The sequence below is a fragment of the Ochotona princeps genome, chromosome 14 (genome assembly GCF_030435755.1).
Source record: "Ochotona princeps isolate mOchPri1 chromosome 14, mOchPri1.hap1, whole genome shotgun sequence".
Lineage (NCBI taxonomy): Eukaryota > Metazoa > Chordata > Mammalia > Lagomorpha > Ochotonidae > Ochotona > Ochotona princeps.
The window spans coordinates 19,730,795-19,752,265 of record NC_080845.1 but is presented as its reverse complement, the minus strand read 5'-3'; the positions used below and the strand labels follow the sequence as shown (position 1 = coordinate 19,752,265).

Below are 21,471 nucleotides of genomic sequence, written 5' to 3'. Positions count from 1 at the left end.
CAGACAAGCTGCTGTCTCGGCAGAGAACTCATTGGGCCTACTAACACTGAGCCTAATTGTGTTCCCTGTTCTCTGGTACCAGATGCAGTAAATTACATTTCCTCCCAGCTCCCCAACCTGCCAATCCTCTCTTCACGAACAGCAGAGCTGTCACCTGGGCAGGACGGGACCAGCAGAGCAGCTGGTAAGTCCTGGGGAACTCTTTGGTTTTGATGCCAGGACTGTCTAAGTTTTTCTGAGCTTGATTAGTGATATGGGTGCCCTAATATCCTTATATAGGGGACTCCTCCTCAGCCCATCCCCAGATGCAGCATGTACAGTGGCCACATAGGACTGAGTGTAAAAACCATATGTACAATATGATGCATAATTGAGAACTAAAAGGGAGGAAATTTTACCTCTTGTTCTGGAGAAATCTTTCTCTGTGTTCATGATCTTTCTAATTGTCTTTATTCTTACAATCAGTCTGTTATACTTGACCTTCGGGGATTTTTCTTATCCTCATTGGGTTTGTACAAACCGAAAGATCTATGCTGGAAAGTGGGTGAGAAGTCATTTCAAAGCAAATGAGTGCTGTGGGAATTGAGCTGTTTGTGTATAGTGTGAATATACCTTCCCAAGTCTTCTCCTTTCTGCAGTTATTCCTTAACTATGTTGGTATATTTTGAGGGTAGTGGGAAGTAGCAATTGAAAGAGCATACATTCCTTGATAATGTTTCTCACATTTGTGGATTTTACAAAATAAAACACCTATAGATGTGGAGTATGGAGAAGGTCATGTTTTGCTCTGTTGAATGCAGATATGCCTTGAAAATCAGAACTGGAAGATGTTAAAAAGTCTCAGCAGTAACTCATTTATACTACACAGAAGTGCAGTAAGGGGGTTAAATGATAAAAAGGAGTTGGCAACAATTGCACAGTTACTGACAATGCAGGTGAACTCAACTATGAGTGCTAGGCTGTGTTTTACATATTCTATGTTTATGTTTAAAATAAATCACACAGTAACATCTATTACAAAGCAAAACAATAGTGAATTTTTAAGCCATAGGAAATCTCTTCTATAGGCCAGCCTGGTATTTTGTGAAGCAAATAATTCCTCTTTATCTGATTGTAAAAGTAAAATAAAAGGCAAATAAATCTCGATAGCATTGTCATGCTCAGTGGCTTTATTTTTTTAATTTACTTCCTAGCGTATTGTTTATTTGTGGTAAGAACACTTAGATTCTATTGTCTTAGTGATTTTCAAGTGTATAATGCATTGTTATTCAGTGCAGTCACCATGTTGTACAGTCTCTTAAACTTATCCCTGAAAAATGTGTACTATTTGAGTAGCTTTTCTCCACAGTTCTGCCCTCTGCCCACCCCCACCCTGTGGACTGTCTCTGTGCTCCTGATTCTGTGAGTTCACCTTGTTGAGCTTTCACCTATCACTGGATTCTTACAGTACCTGTTTTTCTGTGTTTGGCTTATGTCACTTAACGTAGTATCTTCCATGCTGTTGTAAATGACAGGCTTTCCTTCTTTTCTCAAGGCTGAGTAGTACTGCACTGTGTATATACCACATTTTCTTTATCCATCTCTCTATCAGTGGATACTTAGGTTCTTTCTGTATATTAGCTGTTGTGAATATACTGACTGAATTTACATATCTCCTGGACATTCTGTAAACACCTTAACATGTTGTTACTCACAAGACTGTAAGCAGTGTTGTATCAAACCTGGGCCAGGACCGAGTATCCCTGGATATCCTACCGTTACGCTACAATGAACTCACCAAGAATTACAGAAACTGTAGACTCTTTTCAGGACTCGTGTACACTTGTGAGATCAACATGGCAACAACTGTTGAAAAGCCACACCACTTTCTGCTTGCTGTCGGACACTTTGGTGTTGATAATTCCTAATGGTTGTGGGCAGTTCCTCAGCTCCTCTCCACAAGTTCCTGCATCTCACAGGACATGTGAAACTGATGGATCAGCTCATGGATTGGATGCAGACAGTGAATGAGAATTAATTCTATGGGTTAGAAGAGGATTTGAGCAACACAGGTATTCAGTGAATGCAGAGTTCAGGAGTAATCTATCAATGTGGGATGGCACCCTGCAAGTGGGAACACACGTTCTCCCCAACCTGGCATCCTTTGTACTTAAAGTTACTATAAAAATATAAGGACCCAAATTTTAGAATGCAGATTTTAAAAGAATAGGTAATCAGAAACTTTAAAAAATAAATTTGTATACATTTTTGCTTACTAGTTAATATGAAATATATAGGAGCAGCTCTGTAAAAGATGTTGTTTTGAAGTGGCTAACTCCCTTGCCCAGACTGATTTGGGAATGGGGTGTTGAGGTTCATTGTCAGTTAATTTTTTTTAATTTTTTTTTATTACAAAGTCAGATATACTGAGAGGAGGAGAGATAGAGAGGAAGTGGAGCTGCTGGGATTAGAACCAGCGGCCATATGGGATCAAGGCGAGGACCTTAGCCACTAGGCCACGCTGCCAAGCCCCATTGTCAGTTATTTTTTACAGTAATTAGACACCTCATGGGTTAACCTGCCAACCAATGTCATTTGTCACCACCATTCTTCTATACAAAAGTCACTACTGAAAATCGTTGCAGATACTCTGGCTGGAGTTTGACAGTGATGGGGTTCTGTGTAAATGGGAACTTGGACTCATTGCCTTTCAGAGTGAGCAAGCATGGTTCCAATCTCCTATCCTAACACTGAGCCCTGCTCCAGCAGCCCCGTGAAGAGCTGCTTCACCCGCAGTCTCACACCTCTGTGCCTAGAACTCAGTCTCCCTTCAGGCTGCCTACTGCACCTCCAGTTAATCTGGCTGTTGGGAAGTTCTTCCTGTGTTGGAGCTCTCCTTTGTCGGCCTTCATCTCCCCATGCTCAGGCCTTGCTCTGCCCCCCACCTGGAGTTAGTCAAATCTAATTCTAATCTCCCTTCCAGTACATGAAAAGGGCCTTCCCAGCTATTTAGTCTAAAGTCTCCCTCGCCTCACAGCTGATCTTGAGAGGATGAAATTGCTTAGAGACATGGCACCTCCTTCCTGTTCCATTCTTCTGAACACTCCCTACTTTGTCTCCAGTCTTCTTGAAGTGTCCTGCTCAAGGGCTGCGCAGGGCGCTTTGGCTGATCCACCCTAAGAGTAGAGCATGATGCCGCGGACCGTGTGCTGACTGTTCTGGTGTCAGAACCTTTCACCTTTGTTCCTTCAAGGAGAGCTTCAAAGTGAGCCCCTGTGTCCTGACTCATCCTCATTTCCTTTCCAGTAGAGTGATTATTGGGCATCATCCCTGTTGACATGTGTGGTCCATTCCCCCAAGATTGCACAGCCTGCTTCCCCTGCTCACACAGGGAACTTAACAAAATTGACTTCTTAATTTCAAAAGACAAAAATAAGAATGACCTATGAGGCTTTCTGCCCCTGTAGATCTAGCAAGCATCTTTTTGGTAGGCTGTCTCCTGTGAGGGGCGTGGTGATGGTGGTGGTGGTTGAGGTGGGTGGAGTGGTTCGTGCAATCACTGAAGAACTGGGTGGAAGATGAGAGGGGTGTGCTGTGTGGGCCTTGACCCTAGGGCTTCACTGTTCTCCCCCATTTGAAACGCAGATGCTCCTCCACCCCTGTGCTTCTGTGTCTATCATTTTGTTTGAGTCCAGGGTCTAATAGCTTTGAGAATAGAGAACTCTCTCTTGTGGAACGTCTCTTCTGTGATCTCAGATCTGAAAAGTGGCCTTACATCGGCTCGGTGAGGGAAGCATTGTGTTATGCAACCAAAGCCAGAGCAGTGGGACATACCAGCAGGGCTCTTGAGTAATCCTAAATCAGTACATCTGTGATATAATCATGCCGTCACTGACCAGTTCTGGCAGTCATTCTGTCACGTAAAGCATGTCTTTCTGTCTTATCCACAGGAGTGTAAGAGACTTAGTGATGGCCACATACACAGTAGTGCTGGCATTTGCCTGCTCTTTCCACAAGCCTTGAACAAAATCATCTATAGTTTTATGTGAATCTGTATCATTTGGCCTGCCAAAACAACGCTGGCTCTTGATACTTTCATATTTTAAAAAATAATTTAGTTATCTATGTGTTTATAAGGCAGAGTGCCATGGGGAGAGTAAGAGATATTTTTTTGTCTACTGGTTCATTCCCCCAAATGGCTGAAACAGCCAGTGCTGGGCCCAGCAGAAGCTAGAACCAGAAACTCTATCTGTGTCTCTCCCATTTGATGGCAGGGGCTCAAGCAGCTGCCTTCCCAGGTGCATTAACAAAGCAGCTGGAGCAGAAGCAAAGTAGCCGGAACCTGAAACAGCATTCCAGTATGGGATTTCATTCTTGCAAGTAGTGGCCAAACCTCCAGCACCTTTCCTGGTGTCCAGGATTCTTGAAACTAGATTGGTGGTAAAACAACTGGAACGCCAGGCCCAGAGCCCATAGCTCAGGTGCTTTGCGACTTTCCAATTTGTTATGACCAGGAATTCACTTACGTCTAGCAGTATTCTTTCTGGCACTTTTCACTGGAAACCTTTTCTTGACTAAAAAGAAGTTGAATCAGATGCAAGAAATTTAGTTTTGCCTGCATTACCTATCAACGTCACACCTTTGCTGACTTACACATACACACATACACTATGAAAATGTGTTGTGGAGGCCGAAAATCCAGGATCAGTGGAGGCAGGATTGGTTCTAGGAGTGAGCTGTGAGGATGAGTGAGTTCCATGCCACTTGCCTTACTTATCTACAGCTCATGCATTCTTTATTGCTTGGATTTCCTAAAAATTGTCACATAATTGTACATATTATGAGGCACAGTGGGATAATTCCTTGTGTGTACACAAAGTGTAATAGCATTTCCATCTTGTTAAATGTTGATCACTTCTTTGTGTTGCGAACCTTAGAACACTTCTCTCTCCTGCTGCTTTATAAAATATATCATGGGTTGTTGTAAACTACTATTTGTTCTGCTGTGCTGTTGAATACAGAGGTGTCTTGTGAAAACGATGCATTCCAAGACATTTGTGATCATTGTTTTTTAAAAATTAGAGATTGTCCTCTGGGATAAGATTAATTCACTGATAATTAATTACCTTGTTTTCTTTGCTGTTGACATGAAAACAGCCGGTTTTGTATTTCTTATTTCAAGAGAAAATATGGACCTACACACATATATGTCCATTTAGTAAGTCAGACAAATGCGTTGGCTGTCACATTAGCAGATTGCAATGCCAGCTCCTGGGTGTCCACCAGAATGACCTAGGTAAATATCCTTCCTAATGAGTGACAGTCATGAGGTGTCTACTACCCTTCTGCTGTACCTGACACATCACTGACTCATAAGCCCCAGAGGCTGTTCGCAGCACCATAATATATCAAATCTAGACACCTTTCATCGTATAAATGAGAAAATACAGGCCAAAGATGTATTATACCTAGATAGGAATTCAGATCCACTGCCATTCTGCTTTCCTGTTTCCTGACTGATGGATAGTGGGATGTGCGATGCATTCTCACTGTGGGTGGATCTGCAGTCTGATTCTTCCTCCCTTGAGCATCATAGTCAAAGCAGACCAAGAAATTTAACAATGATGAAATTTTCCAGCCTGGATTGCTGTCTTCTTTTATGTGTTCTTGGACTGATTCTGAGGTGAAATCCGATCCATTGCTCCCCACACCTGCCTTCTGTCAAACGCTCTCGGTCCCTCTTCTCCCGGCTCTTGCTGTCCCCATAACACTTCCTCGTTGCCAAAGGTGAAGATCACAAACGATGACAGAGATGTAGATGCAGGGAAGTAAATGTGAACCGGAGCCAAGTGTTCTCTGCTGGGCCCTGCAGAGCCTGGACCAGGGCACCTCTCCCTGGGAACTCTCACCATGGTTTGTGAGCAGGTGTCTTTCCTGAACACCTGGGTATCTTCAGATACTAGAGGCTGCAATGATCAACACTCATTTTAGAGTCTCATCTCTTCGGGTTCCCTCCTGATGCAAGGGCTACAGGGGAACAAGAATGAAGAGACTGAAAAACAAAGGTTCCCAATCAAATCAGTGTCATCATTTCTTTGCATCCCTTTGAGGAAACTAGATGTGTTTGCTTTTATTTTCTGCAAGATGAATGTTTTTACTCAGGTGCCTTGCTGGGTTGTTAGAATGAGTAATGAAAGTGATTTATATACTCCAATCTTGTCATCAGTTGGTGATGTTAGGATATCAGTAATTAAATCTATCATTTCATAAAAACCTACTTCCAGACTCCACCAGCTCATCAGTGAAACTTTCAGCCAGCTATCTTTTTCCACCACTCCCAGGCCATTCCTTCAGGGAATTGCAAAAGAATTTTTGTTCAGATGGGCTCTGTGGAAAGCCTTCATTCAAACACCCCTAGCCTTTTTTTTTTTTTTTCCGTAAGATGAACATAAGCCCAGGCTCTTTGGGCCCTTCTGGGCACACAAACTGCAGTGTATCTCTGGCATGGGAGTTTGGGGAAAGGCAAGGACAGGCTAGAGAATATTCTGGTTAGGATTTCAGGACAAGGATGAGAGAGGGTTGAGAGGACTTCAGCCTTTGGAGTGAACTGCTTGGCAGCATTAGAGAGCAGAAAAGCTTATACATTGCTTGTATTTTACATTGAACACAAAATGTTGGGTTTTAAAATTAATTTATTCTCTGGTTAGTTCACATATACCCTTAGGATATTTTTGGTTGAGAATTGAAGCAAAGTATGAATGCTTGCTCAGAGAGCATGTGTGTGGAAAGCATTCACATCACCTGTGTGGCTTTTTTTTGAATGCCTAAATATACATGCATGTGTCCATGAAGGCTAAATGTTGCCTGCAAATTGATGCAGAGTGTCTCCAAGTGTTTACCTGTGTAAAAATGCTTACCAAAGGCAAATGCAGAAATGGATGGAGGAACACACCTTAAGGACCCTGCTGAAACTTTATGGCTCCTTTTAAGCCTCCTGTTTTATCCGTGGAAAAGTCTACATGAAGCTATTTCATTTTATGGCATAATATTTCTTAGTTTATTTTATTATAAAGATGGGTTAAAATGCTCATCATCTAGAGACACTGAAAGTAAGTTATGTATAGTATTCGAACAGAAATAGATAAGTGTATGAAACTATGTGACAAGTAGTTCAGAGGCATGTCACCTTTAATTAAATTTAAAATTTTAGACCCAAAAGCCATTTTAAAAGGTTCTGTGTCTGCGTCTCTGGCTCCGAAGGTAGTCAAAATGACCTGCCTCACGCCTCCACCTGCCGGTCCTTCTCAGCTCCTGTTTTCGTCCCGCCACGCGACGTGCTGTCCAAAGTGTCATCCACCAACACAGAGAACTCTGTTAATATTTTCACATTATCTGCCCCTTCCCACGTCTTTGTTATTGGACTCTACTTAACCTTTATAGCAAAGGACTTCTCATCATCATTCTTTCTGCCCAATCTCCAGTACTAGGAACAGACAAAAACAATGTGAGTTTGGGCCTTAGGATGACAGAGAAGACAAAATTGGACTACCCTGTGTCGGCATTCTCATGGGAGGGCAGAGGAAGTGGGCTGTATCCACACATTTCATCCCCTCTAACACATATGGAGATGAAAATGGAGTACACTGTACTATATTCTATTTTGATTGCAGATTAATGGTGTCATTTTGTTCACATATGACTGAGTATTTAGGGGAATACTTATTATACCTATAAAATAACAATCATGAGTAATAATCACAAGCATTAACTATTAATGAATTTATTTATAAATATGTCCCACAAGTGTGGCTTTTTGTGATAGAACATCCCAAAACTGTAACTTTTAATATAGTTGAAACAGTTCAAGAACAGGCTTTTGGACTTTATACAGAATATTAAGCACATATTTATTTCCCTGTGGCAAATTTTGTGGAAACTCAAACAACTGAGATAAATAATTCTTCCAATATCAGTGTCTCTGTGTGTGGACACATGTTCATCTATGACAAATACTGGTGGCCTCCTATTGTAGTACCTGAGGAAATTCAAGATCTTTACATTAAACAAGTGAAATGGATATGATGAATATCACACAGTGTGTTTTATTTCATAGTCTTCTTAAATCGTGTGCTATTACAGCAGATAGAAGAATGTCACTTCTGATTTCTAACACCAGTTCAAACATGAATCACCACATGGACCTTTTCATTGCTGCCCTATTATACAAAGTATTTGTGACTAATTACGACAACCAGATGAGGCTCTCCAGTGAGCCCCATGTGTTGCACACAGGTCTGTGCGTATGCGTGCACGTGTGTGTGTGTGTATGTGTGAGGTGTCATTTAGGAAAAGTCTCTAAGGTGGGTGCTAGCAAGGAAGGTGAACCAGAGAAACATGTCAGGCAAGAAAGTAGCCCTTAAGGATGTAAAAATGTGTAGGTTGATTTTGAAAATCCTATAAATAATTATGCTACTGAGTGGAAGTTGTTAAGTGTTCTCACAAAGGCTTAGGAAAAGTTTTGGAGAATCTAAAGAAGAAAGAGATGAGAGAATAAAAGAAAGTTTGTGAAAGAGTGAACCAGATTTGAATGTGTAGAAACTCGAAAAGGGGCTGATGTTGTGACATAATCGGTTAAGCAACCACATGCAACATTGGGATCACTGGCTTGAGTCCTGGCAGCTCTACTTTCATCCAGCTCCCTACTGATGTGCCTGGGAAGGCAGCAGCAGAAGATGGCCAACATGTTGGCACCCCTGCCACCTATGTGGGAGAACTAGAAGGTGTTTCAAGATCCTGGCTTCATCCTGGTTTGGTCTAAGCTGTGGAAACTGTTTGGGGGAATGAATCGGCAAATGGAAGACACTTCTTGTACATTCATTCATTCTCTCTGTCTCTCTCCCTCCCTCCCCACTCCTCCTATAACTCTGCCTTTCAAATAAATAAATAAATCTTTAAAACTCAAAGGGATATTTGTGGAGAAGGGAATTCTAACAAAAGTAGGCGTGTTTAGGTATTTAGGCATGGCTGGTATTCATCATTTGTGACCCCCCCCCAAAAAAAAGTGACAAAACACATGGCTTCAGAGAGTCTGCAGCTTCCTAACACAGCTGGGAATTTGTAGCTATTCAAAAGAGGTAAGCAGGCATGTGGCCTAGGGTGCTAGGAGCCTGCCAGCAGCGAAGGGGTCAAACTCCATCCAGGATGGCAGGGCCTAGAGAAGCAGGCATGCAAGAATTCTGAGTGGAGTCCTAGAAAAAAATGATGGCTGTTTTGGCCAGAGAGTTTGTATTGGAGGACAAGAGGGTCTGAGAGAAAATACAGAAAAGAAAGGTTATGGATGAATTCTGTAGTGAGCTACGTGCCTAGCTAGGCAGTTTGCTGTGTATTATGTACAGATAAGAATCAGACAGCGGGCTTGTGGGTGGGGTGTCTGTGGGCAAGATGGAGCCCCGATTGGCAGGAGTTAGTGTACTTTTTCTGTAAATGTCCAGGTTAGAAGGATTTTGGACCTTATGGATCACGTATGGTCTTTGTTACATAATTTTTTTTCTTTTTCCTTTCCTTTCCATTTTCATCCTGCTGATCTATATTCATTCCATCCTCCCTTCCTTTCCGTTTCTTTTTTTTCTACCTTCCCTACTCTTTCCCTCCCCTTCCCACTTCTCCCCTTTATTCCCTTCTCTAACCTCCCTTCCCTTCCTGTTCTCTTTTCTTCTCTTTCTCTCTTTCCATCGTCTCTTTTTTCTTCCTTCCTACTTACCTTCTTTTTACAACCATTGAAAAATGTAAAAGCCAGGGGAAGTTGTGGTACAGCAGTTAAAACACCACTTGATATGCTTGCATCTCATATCACAATGCTAGTTGAAATCTCAGTTCCTTCACTTCCATCCCAGCTTCCAATAATGTGGCTGAAAAGGCAGCAGATAATGGCCCAAATATTGGGTCCTTACCACTGACCTCAGAGACCTGGGTGGAGTTCTAGACTGCTGGCATATACCTGACCCAGCTCAGGCTATTGTGGGCGCTTTAGGAACAAGCCAGCAGGTAGAGTATTGGTCCCTCCCTTTCTCTCTTTCCCTCTGACTTTCAAACAAATAGATGTATTTTTTTTAAATGTAAAACCATTATTAGCTCCTCTGGCTATACATAAATAGGCCTCATGATGCCTTTAGCCTTCTGACCATAGTTTGAAGTCCTCTAGACCTCAGTGGCAAGAAAGACAGTGTGCAGTAAGATCAGAATCAGTACTGTTAGGTCAATCCTGGTGGTAAAGATGGAGGTGAGGAATGGAGAGCGAGATCAGAAGGAAGATAAGTTACTCTCAGGCATCATTTGGCAGTGAGAAAGTAGGGAGAAAAGGACTCTGCAACTCCTGGCTTGAAAATCCAGGAAGCAGTGCTGGGGTTACTTATCATTACTACTGTGGAAGAGTTTGGGGAAGAAGTTGGCATCAGTTTTGAAACTGCTGAGGTTAGTGAGTCTGAGTGTCATCCAGGTTGAGGGATCCTGGAGCTGGTGGCTTTATGGATCCGTATCCGGTGTCTTGTCATCCAGAATCTGTGCCTTAAAAGGAGCGTAAAAGGTCGCCTATTGGGAAGGGTGAGGCAGTGCAGGACTCTCCAGGACAGGGGAGAACTGGTGCTTGACCACATCTGACTGGCCATGGGGTTGGGATGAATTGGAGAACAGGCTAGAGCATCCTGTATCACTAGCAGGAAGCTCTTCCCACCATTCAGGGAAGGAGACATTAATGTCTCACGCGAGTGAGAGGAGAACAGAAAGAAGACAGATGGGAAGGAGATGAAGTGGCCGACTCACAGGAATGTGCAGGAAGAACGCGGCCTTCTAGGATCACCGTCCTCAGACTGCAGCGTGGAGCCTGGTGCTGCTCTCATTCTTCCCCTGCTTCTTGGCTTTAGCAGCCAAGCTAGGTGACTGATGTGTTTCACACAGAGCACAGATGAAGAAAGCTTTCCTCCCTTTTCGAATTTTCAAAGATTTTATAGCACAGTGGAAGGAAACCACCTGTGGAAAACAGCCTAGGCTTTCTGTTAGCAGTAGAAGAAATGTAGGAAAAACAAAACAGGAGACCATGTGATATGGAGGGTTCTTAAGATTTTGCAACTGGGATACATCTTATTTCAGGGTGTAGAATTCTCTGTCAGAATTCTAGGAAGCCTTGCATGGAGGTGAGCTTGCATGTTGCCAGCCTTTCTATAAGTCTTTGCACCTGAATCTCATGTTTCTTTGCACTGTATTTTAGCACCTGTTCTTGAAAAGTACGATTGTCTTTGAGATACAGTCCCTGTTCATCTGTCTTCCCAGTGCGTTAAGCTACTGTGTTCAGACACATACATGACCACCTCTGTCCACAATGTGCACCTCACGCTAACATGTAAAATGCTTGGCAGTTAGGATAGAAAGGCACAGAGCCTTTTTTTTTTTTTTGTCTGTTTGGCAATTAACCATTCACTGGCTTTTTTTGTTGTAACATGCACTTCCTTTCTCTTGTTTTCATTCAAGCTGTGTACGCCATGGAAATTAATGTGGAGACAGACAAACAAACAGGAGAGACCAAGATTCTCTCTACATCTACCATTGGCCCAGAGGGGGTCCATCAGAGAGGAGTCAAAGTCTATGATGATGGTACCAGAGTAGTGTATGAGGTGCACTCAGGAGGCACCATAGTAGAAAATGGAGTGCACGCGTTAAGTGCAAAGGAAGTTGAAGAGCTTATTCAGAAGGCTGGACAATCAAGCTTCAAAGGAGGGCACGTATCAGAAAGGACTGGGATGGCTGACGCGGGCCTTGGCCATCCGAAGGAACACATGCTCTGCAAGGAAGCCAAGTTAGAAATGGTCCAGAGGTCTCGCAAAGACAACACTTGTGGGAACCCAGGGCAGCAGGCTCAAGCCCCCAGAGCCGAAGGGCCAGGAGCCAACTTGGATCAGCCCATCACCATGATTTTTATGGGCTACCAAAATATTGAGGATGAAGAAGAGACAAAAAAGGTGCTAGGCTACGATGAAACCATCAAGGCAGAATTGGTCCTCATTGATGAAGATGATGAGAAGTCGTTGCGAGAGAAGACAGTGACGGACGTGTCCACTATTGACGGGAATGCAGCAGAGCTCGTGTCTGGCAGGCCGGCCTCAGATACCACAGAGCCCTCGTCCCCAGAAGGCAAGGAAGAGAGCCTGGCCACAGAGCCAGCCCCAGGTACCCAAAAGAAAAAGCGCTGTCAATGCTGTGTTGTCATGTGACTTCTTTCTTCCCCTTTCTTCTGGGCAGACTCTCTACTCTCCACCACTCACGTAGACCTCACTGTACCACTAACTGCAAATACTGTGAACTGGAAGTGAACACCCGCCTTGCCTTGCCATTGGATTGCTTTGACCTCTCTTATGTTTTCCTTTTTCTTTTTTCTCACCTGAGAGACCACGTGCATGTGTGTGCTTCATTTCTTTCCCACCCACCCCCAAGAACTTGCTTTTCCTCTAAATTTTTCATTGTGTCTTCAAGAGTGAATCAATTTCTGACTGCTCGATTGGAATGGACTCTTCAGATCAGCCAGTTCTCTAGTAGCCTTAATTCACTGGACTGGAATTGAACCTATGGGTACTGGGGATTTTCATTTTGTAGCCTGTTCCTCATGTAGTCACCCAGCACCGCCACATCCCTGATTTTGCACTTGCCTCCCTCACTGTGGATCTTTGTTTTGTATATCATGTGTGGCAAAACGCTGTTGGCTCTAGCTGGTTGCTAGTGTAGCCAAAAATGGACTTGACTTAGTCTGTCCAATCTAGGGCGATGCTTTTTGCTGCCTTACATAAGCTTCCAGATTACAGTATTGTGCACCTCTGGCTTTCCTTCTGTTACAGTTGAAATGACATTGACGTTAAAGCAAGGAACTCAGTGCTTGTCACAGCGGAAGTGTAAGGACTGATCCCATAACCTGCTCATCTGCAGCTGTCTCTCTTCCTATGGTTTCACTGAACCCTTTCTATAAGAAGCACCATTTTAAATTTTCTAAGGACATGAAACAAATCTTGTTTGAAGCATCAGTAGTGATCTCCAAACGTAGACAGGCCAATCCATGAGCCTTGTTTCTATTCTCTCAAAACAAAAAATACATAAATTTTATATTGCTTTCTTTTTCATGGATTTTTCTGATCATGTTCATCTATTTTCAATGAAGGGATCATTTTTGAGGAGTATTTCTGCAATGACCATATTTTTAGAACAGTCTTTCTAAGACCCACCGTGGTTGCCACAATGCTTCCACATCATCCTGGATGGTGCTGTACCGTGTTCACTCCTCCTCTCGCGTGCCCGGGTGATCACAGGACCTTGCTTCTGTACTCTTTTCTTTCTGTCCTCAGGAGAAAGAGAATGTTTCCGGTAACTTCAACATACAGGGTTAAGCCCTACCCCCTTTAAGAAAAGTTTAATACGTTCAAAAAAAAAGTTAAAACTTGAAGAAAGACCTGTCTTCCCAATGCTAAGTACCCATTCCGCAAAGGCTGTGCAAGTGACAGATGACTGAACTTCTCAAAGCATTGTAATTTAAACTTTCTGGAGACTCTAAAACATCCAAGAGCATTTTTTGAAATCTAAAACACAATAAAGAGTTCTGAAATCAATTCTAGAAATGCCCAGAGTCAGCCGCATGTAGTCAACCCAAAGGGAAGGAGTTGAGGAAAGTACTTATTATAATTGTGATAAAATAAAGCTGTCACATGTTAAGTGGCTTCCATTAGAGATATCTTAACATTAATTTGTTTGCCCGGGTGTTCATTCAATTCTGGAAATCATGCACAAAATTTTCTGTGTTCCCATAAGATGGAACTTTAAAAAAAAAAAAAACCCAAAACAAAAACCATGTAACATGAAGTCAAACTTCTGTGGAAAGTGAATGAGAAAGAAGGTAGCCATGAAAGAATTTTGTTACCAAACCACCTAAATTCATCTAATCATTTTGCTTGCTCAGCGATAAACATTATTTTTTAATTTCTCCACTTCAAATGATGTTTATTCTAATTGGAAAGGGAAAATTGCATTTTTTTTGTTTCTCAAAGTTAGTTATATTTTTCAGTGAACACAGAATGAATAATTTTATCATCAGTGTGTAAACAGGAAAGTTCAAGAAGAGAAAACAAATGATGCCATCCCTGGCTCTCTGAACCTCAGGTTCCCCTAAAACAGCTGGATGAAATAAAAGCGTACTTCTGTCTAGAAACCCGCTTTTAATGTTATAAATCTACTATGAAAACTATTCTAAGTTTCATTTTCCCCAATGAGTGGTTGTCCATGTACACAGTCACTAGAATTACATTCAGCTAAAATATCTACATAGGAGAAAGTAGTTTCAGTTTTAGACAATCTGTTATTTTCATGCCTCATTTAGGAAAGAAACTGAATGTTTGATATTATTTATATTTCTTGCTTGGGGATTAAAACTATTAAGTATGAGTGGTTAAAAAAAAGCACAGTTAGCCAGTGGAATGTAGGACTTAGAATCCCTGGGCTTACTGTTGGAAAACAAAATCTGTCTTCTAGATCCACTCCTGAAATGACCCACACCTCTGTTAACAAACAAATTACTCATGAACAAAATGATGTACCACCCCTGACTACAATACTGCATTTCAGAGCTAAAACGCCAGTGGCAACACACCCTCTCATCCCTCAGTTTTTGGGCACTGTGGAGAACAGAGATAATCTTATTATATGTATTTGTATTTTTACTACACGCTTAAGTGTTGGAATTCTTAATTTAATAGTTTTTTTCTTAAACAAGATGCATGTGTTTTGTTCAAATTATTTATGGCCACATTACACAGGGGTTCCTCTGAATATGCAAATGTGTTTGTGTCTTTCCCATTATTTTCCTCTCAAAATGGAGGTCCGGGCTCAGCCAGCAGTTTTAGGGATGGAACCTATAATCTCATTCACAGTAGCAGATTGGACTACCCTTGATAATAAAAATGTAGATAGAGCCATGACTGTGAACTCGTGATATTTCCCGTTGCTGTTGGCATTGTCTGTGTACAAACTTTGTGGTGTATGATATCATACCCTTCAAAAACACAAAGTATTTAGTTACATAGCCACACCAATTAAAAAATTAGCAATGAAGTTGCAAAATGAAAGTTTTCTTAGCTAAGAGTTGGGCAGTTTTTACAAATAGAGAAGGAAAAGGGAAAGGAGGACTATTTCATTTGTTGGTTAGTAGATCTTCAATGGCATTTCATTAAAGATCCTTAAATGATTAAGGTTTTACAGTTCAACCCTACATATCCTGAAAAATCTTGATGACATGTTTTTATCCTTGATTTTTTTCTCCCTTCTTTTAATGTGCAATAAGAAAAACTAAGGAAAACTTTTTGACCTTGTACAACTTTTACGATAGTTATATATTTTCCTTAAATAAGGAAAACATAACTGCCTCTCAGTGATTAGATACTGTGCAGTGATGTCACTTAGCACAGGAGGTAGTACTGAAGATCAGCTTGGGAATTCCCTTCTGGCCTAACCTAAAGGCCCACGCTCGCTCCCTGAGCAATCTTCAGGTTATTCAGAGCATTCAGGAGACTCAAAATTCAAGAGTTGATTTGATTTGACTCCCTACTGAAATGTTGATCATTTTGACTTCCTTATGGTAAAGCTCTTTTTCTACATGCAAATGAAACCTACTATTTCGGTTAGAATGCATGTTGTTTTATAAAAGAAAGTAAATACACACACATTTGTGCTAGAAGATTCACTGCCCTCTGTAGAGCAAAACCTTGAGGCCAAATGTAAGAGCAGCTGTTTCTCTTCCCTTCCCATGGAATTTCATTGCAAGGGAAATACAAACATCATTGAAGATTGTCATTTACTTACTATCAGTGAACTGGTGAGTTAGCAGAAGAGCAAGGAGGAAGTGAGTTGATGCAGGCAACTTTCAGACTACCCTACTGAGTCTTCCTTTGTAAAATGCTTTCACCCTCTGCATTTAGAACACAGATGAACACAGCAGAGTGTGAATTGACGCTAGTTGCTCTTCGCTAAAACAGCTCCAGGCTTAGTCATTTGTGTGTTTCACTGGACTAACTAGAGAGTTTAACTCACCGAAGGGTCCTTTTGCAACAGTCTCACCTCCCTTAATGTCCGTTTACAACAAACCCCTCTCCCAGAGAAGCGGTTTCATGTTGTACTTTTGCAACATGAATGTGTGTTATTGAAACCGCAAACACTTGGTATATTTAAGACACAGGTTTCAGGAAGGTCACAGATATGCAATCTTTGGGAGCGCCTCAATTTCTTCATCTTGAACTTCACCAGTAAAGATAAAACCAGAATGATCTTTCAACAAATTGGATCCCCTAGCAAAGCGAGAACCTGATGTAACTGGTGTATATCATAAAATGAAAAGGAAAATGGGATCTTTTTGGTTTTATCAGGAAAACTTTCCTGCATTTTCTAAGAAAAAGCAGAAGTCTTTTATGTAGGAGCACAACCCAGTTAGGTGTCTCTATTTTCATACCCTCAACAAAATTCCTAATAGAGTCCCCATTTCAACAAAAAACAAAGTACTTCTTTTTTTTTTTTTGTATGTAGGAAGGTATAGAATAAAAAAAAAATCATATCTTGAAACTTTCAAAGAGAAATTTCCCTGGAGATCTTTAGACCAGCTCCTCCCGGTGAATTTTTATACAACTTGAGCAGGCTTTTCTCTCCCTTCTAGTCTAACTTAAGAAGGTCGGAACTGTCACACAAAACACTTGCTGTCAATGAGGAAATATCACCTGTAATTTCAATGCAGACTTTCTGCAACAAAGATCTGGGCAGCCTTAACTTTTGTAAAATAATAATAATAATTTTTCGATGTTCTCTTTTACTAAGCAGTAAAACAAAATGTTTCCTGAAAGGGATCACTTTTTTATATTTTGTGACTCTTTTCTAAGTTTCTACTGGTAGGGTTGTGAATGGTCATCTTTTCTTCATAACACCACTTAGTAGTCACCACCTGGGGCCATTTTTTGCAAATCACTGTATTTTTATTAAAAGCAAAGTGTATCTCACGAACCGTAAAATTCTCCCTAGATTTCAGGCAATCCTTCCAGTGTGAAAGAACAAAAACACAGAAAGAAAAGAAGTACAGGGTGGCTTCCTTTTCATGTTCTTATTGTTAATGTACTGTATGGCATATATGTTTACAGAATGTACCTGCCTTGTGATGTTAACAAAATCAATGACAAAAAAAAAAAAAAAAAAGAAAAAAAAAAGAGTTCTGATGTGCCATTTGACAGTTTGCCTTAGCATTGCTGTTTATGTTTTTCCCTTCTGTCCTTTGAAAAAACACAGGTTGTATTCCAAAGCTGTATGAACACAACATTCTCTTCCCCACTCCTGCCAACCTTCCCCAGAGCTGGGAATTTTATCCCTGGAGCCTCAAGGCAGAATGTTGCAGCTATGCCCAGGGGGCTATATTGGGCATGGCCTGGCCCTTTCCTCTGCCGTTCTCCCAACTAAACATGCTTGTGTGTTCCCATCAGAGCCTGTAAAATGGCACTCTGACATTCCTGGGGCAGGCCACATGGAGCGCATGACTACCTTCTGTCTTGTTCCCTCCCATTGCCTCCCACTATGGGGAAAGTAAACTTGTGGATCCTCTATCTGCGGCTGGGAGCATGTTTTTAAGCACAATTGGCATTGCTTGGGAAAAGCTAGAGATATGGACTCAAATGGTACAATTCGGGCTGTAGCTAAGGGGTTATGTCCTTTCATTGTAGTCTAGGATGAGTAGTTTAATAGGGGTGGAAGGAAGGAGAAGCTAAAGAAAAGGAATATTTTACATTTATGTATTTTTTTAAGGAATAATATTTTTATAATGAAATCTATATGCATTGTAGAGCTTGAGTTTGACAATACCCTTAACTAAGTTATTTCTCCATTCCATGACCGTAACTTCTAGTGAGTTGTAGAGCACTATTCCAGATATTGGTCCTCTGACCTGGCCTTTCACCGCCATTGCTTGAAATTCAATGTTTCGAAACAGATGAAGGGTGGAAAAAAAAAAGATCTTTCTGTACCTGACATCAGATAAACCGTGTCACATGGTCTGATAACTCTCAGTAATATTTTCAGTAATGCATGCAAAACAATGTTTTGGAAGGAAATGGTCATTGTAAACCATGCCTAGTAATGATGGAAGTCCAACTCTTCCACAGAGTTAAGGAGTAATGGCTACATTGACAGTGAAGGGACCACTCACTCTGGTGATTTAACTGACCACTGAAACGATGAGTCACAGCACTGGCCACCTTCAGTCTGTACCTAATTATATGAACCACCCATTCAAAACCTTGCCAGGTGTCTTTGGTCTTGCACCTATTACTGGAGTTGTGTTGTATTTTTAGAGTTGAGTAGAAATGGGAAAGGATTGCTTTTTATCCATTCATAAAAGAGATTCTGAGTTCTTGAATTTTTTTCCAGTTTTCTGCCAAATTCCTGAGTCCCATTATGATCACACCTAGTTTCACCCAGCTCTTCATCCACACCTGTCTCTCTATCTGACTTACAGAGTGGGTCAAACCACAGTCTGGTCTCATCCCCCTTCTGTTTGACTGTTAGCAGGCGTATCCTTCCCTCCCCTGAGAGATCAGGATCCTTTTTCCTATGAGACCTGGTCCTAAACACTTCATTTCCAGAAAAATAACTCCTCTGGTTCCCATGCAAATAATTGCCACAATATCCCTCCAAAGTGCCCAGCTCAAGCCTACCTAGGAACTTTGGTGTCATGGAGACAACTCCAAAATGAAACAAGTATATAATTACCTGAAGGTACTGCGAAGGGCTAATTTAGTCCTATAACTAAGGAAACCTCAGTGTTGAGGTTAGGTTGGCAGGGAGCAATCCAGCCACTCGGTTTTGCAATGACACATTTTTACATATGAAGTGGCCACCAGGCAATGCGTGATCTGAGCTGTTCTGCATGTAGCTCCACCTCTAATCCTGAGATACCCTATTTTGGTGAGCAGGAGAGTTTTATCCTTAGCAGGATTCTGGAACATTCATTCTTCCTCTCCTGCTCCTGACTTGGGGAGAGTCAAAATCATACAGGGGTTCCAGAAAATGTTGTGTCTGATGCAGCTTTTCCGTGAATGTAGATTGTTGATGGAACTTTCAGCTTTAGCGGCTCACTTGGGGTGAGTGACATCTCTGTACATACACCCATTTGTGCTTGGGTGGTGGGGCGGGGGGTGGGAACCTGTTGTGTTTGCTGGGCTAGCTGCTGTACTTTGTAACCTGAAGTGTACTTTGACGGTCCTGTTTCCTTCAGATGAAAGTCAAAGCAAAACCTGACTTCTGAAAAAAAAAAAAAAAACACTGCCAGTGACAACTGATGCTGTACTTGTAGCTTCCCTCTGTTCCTCTGTACAGTATTAATAGACAATAAACTGCCTTTTCGCTGCATCTACCTCCGTGTGTCTGCGCTCTAATTCTTTCCCCTTCTCACCTGCTGGGAGTGCACTTGGGGCTTGACTGCGTTGGGAGCGTCTTCAAACACTCACTAAAACTGAACACTAATCAGGTGTGGTGTCTCAGACTTGAGCATGCTTCAGAATCACCGTAGGGGGTGCTCCGTGCTAACAAGGCACACCTTAAGCTCAGGCACACCTCTGGAACTCAGAGTCATTCCTGGGTGGGATCCGGGGATCTGCCATTTTAATCATGTCTCTGGGTGATTCTGACCCATGTGCCATGGGGGCCCGTGGGCTTTGGTGCCCCTTAGTGGGAATCCTTGTGGCTTGCCTGATTTCTACACTGACTAATCCAATCTCTTAATAGTTCTCTCCAGCTCCCTCCCACGCCTCTCTCTCTGCACACCTGTCACACATTTTCTTCTTTGCAATCCCCTACCAGTGACCTGAAATGTGATCCCCTGCTTCAAACTTGGACTGCCCATCCAACACAGTTTTCTAAACAGGAGCAATCAGAGACACATGAGATCTGGTACCCTTGTTCACGAGTGTGTCCTCTTTACCTGGGGAGAGTTAGCAACCTGTTTCTGTAATGGACAGATGGTAAATAGCTTTCTTTGTGGACCAAATGATTGCAGTCCAGCTAGTCGGCTGTGCTGAAAAGTAGCCATATCCAACACATAAATGAAAGCATACAGTCATGTTCTGGTAATCCTCATTTATGGTGGACCTGAGTTAACCCATGGGTTTGTGATTTGCCAACTCCTGGCCTCAAACACAATCTGGCAAATAGTAGCTGCTCAAAAAAAGCTCCCAAGTTTTTTGCATGAGAAACATGAACAGAGAACAGATGTGATACTGCCTGCTGAAATGTCTTGGGAAGATGTATTCTTGGAGGATATGGAGTAAATGAAATCCATTCGGGGTGTTCTCATTGGCTGGAGTTTAATGGTGAAGTTTGCATTGTCTTCATTCATGGAAGGTAATTTTTAAAATGGGAACATGAATAGTGCCTTCTAGACTGCTCTAACTGCCAAGTTGAAATGCTGGGATGACCAGAGTTGAGATCAATAGAAAATGGAGAAGTTTAAGGACATCTTTTCCTTGTCAAAAGTGCTGGCCAGACCTGGGTGATGGTCACTAGTTACTTAAGCATTTGACCTCAGTATTTGTGGAGCTATGTTTTGTCTGATCCATATATATAAATATTGTTTTCTATGTTAAATAAAATAATCATTAGTGTATGAATATGTAGACTGGAACCATGATAGCACATTAGATACCCCGTAGTTAATACCAACACATCAACAGGGCAAACCTTGGAACATGCAAAGAGCTGTGTGATTATGTATGTATGCCCAGTGTGTTGTGTGGTTCAAGGAAATTTAATTCGTGCAAAGCATCGTATAACCTGGAAATGGAGAGCAAATATCAGTTTACTGGTGATGAAAATGTGTCTGTCCCCCTTCTTGTAAACAGCATGAGCTGCTCAGGTATGTTTCAGAATTAACATAAAAAGGAAAGCTCCTTTGTTCTCCTTTGAGTTTGTGTTTTGCATTTGTATTCACTGAGCCATACAAAATTTCCATGTTGATAAGGTTCAGTGTTGATCTGTTCCAGGTATCATTTCCAATGATGGAAAGCAAAAGACTACCAGATGAATTCTGCAGAGGAACTTAGATGAGAAAAATTAGAACTTTGAAAGGAAACATGGGTTAGTACTGCCAGGGCAGGCCTAGACATGTCCCCTGTTCGTTTAATCTCATAGCAACACGGAGGTAGTTGCTGCTGTTTTCTTTCTTGTCTGAGGAAACCAAGATAGGGAAGTTGTGGGAACCTTATTTAACATAGCACAGGCAAAAATGGACATGGAAATGGTATGGTGGGTCTGGGAGAACATTCAAGTTTACCTCTCCTTACTCATTGCCACACAGAGGTCCCATACTATGGAAGTGGGGATTCCCTTGAGGCTGAGTAAAGAACAGTTCAGATGCTGGGGTTCCTTGCCTGAGAAAGAGAAAAC

The 21,471-nt window shown here is 41.8% G+C and overlaps 1 protein-coding gene across 1 annotated transcript in view; it reads left to right on the top strand.

Annotated features, from left to right (window-relative positions):
- The window catches only part of PALM2AKAP2 (PALM2 and AKAP2 fusion), a 303,091-nt gene that overhangs the window by 124,442 nt on the left and 157,178 nt on the right, over window positions 1–21,471 (top strand). The window contains 1 exon segment of the mRNA XM_058672156.1: window positions 11,503–12,198. Within this exon segment, the coding sequence (XP_058528139.1) occupies window positions 11,503–12,198 (696 nt within the window).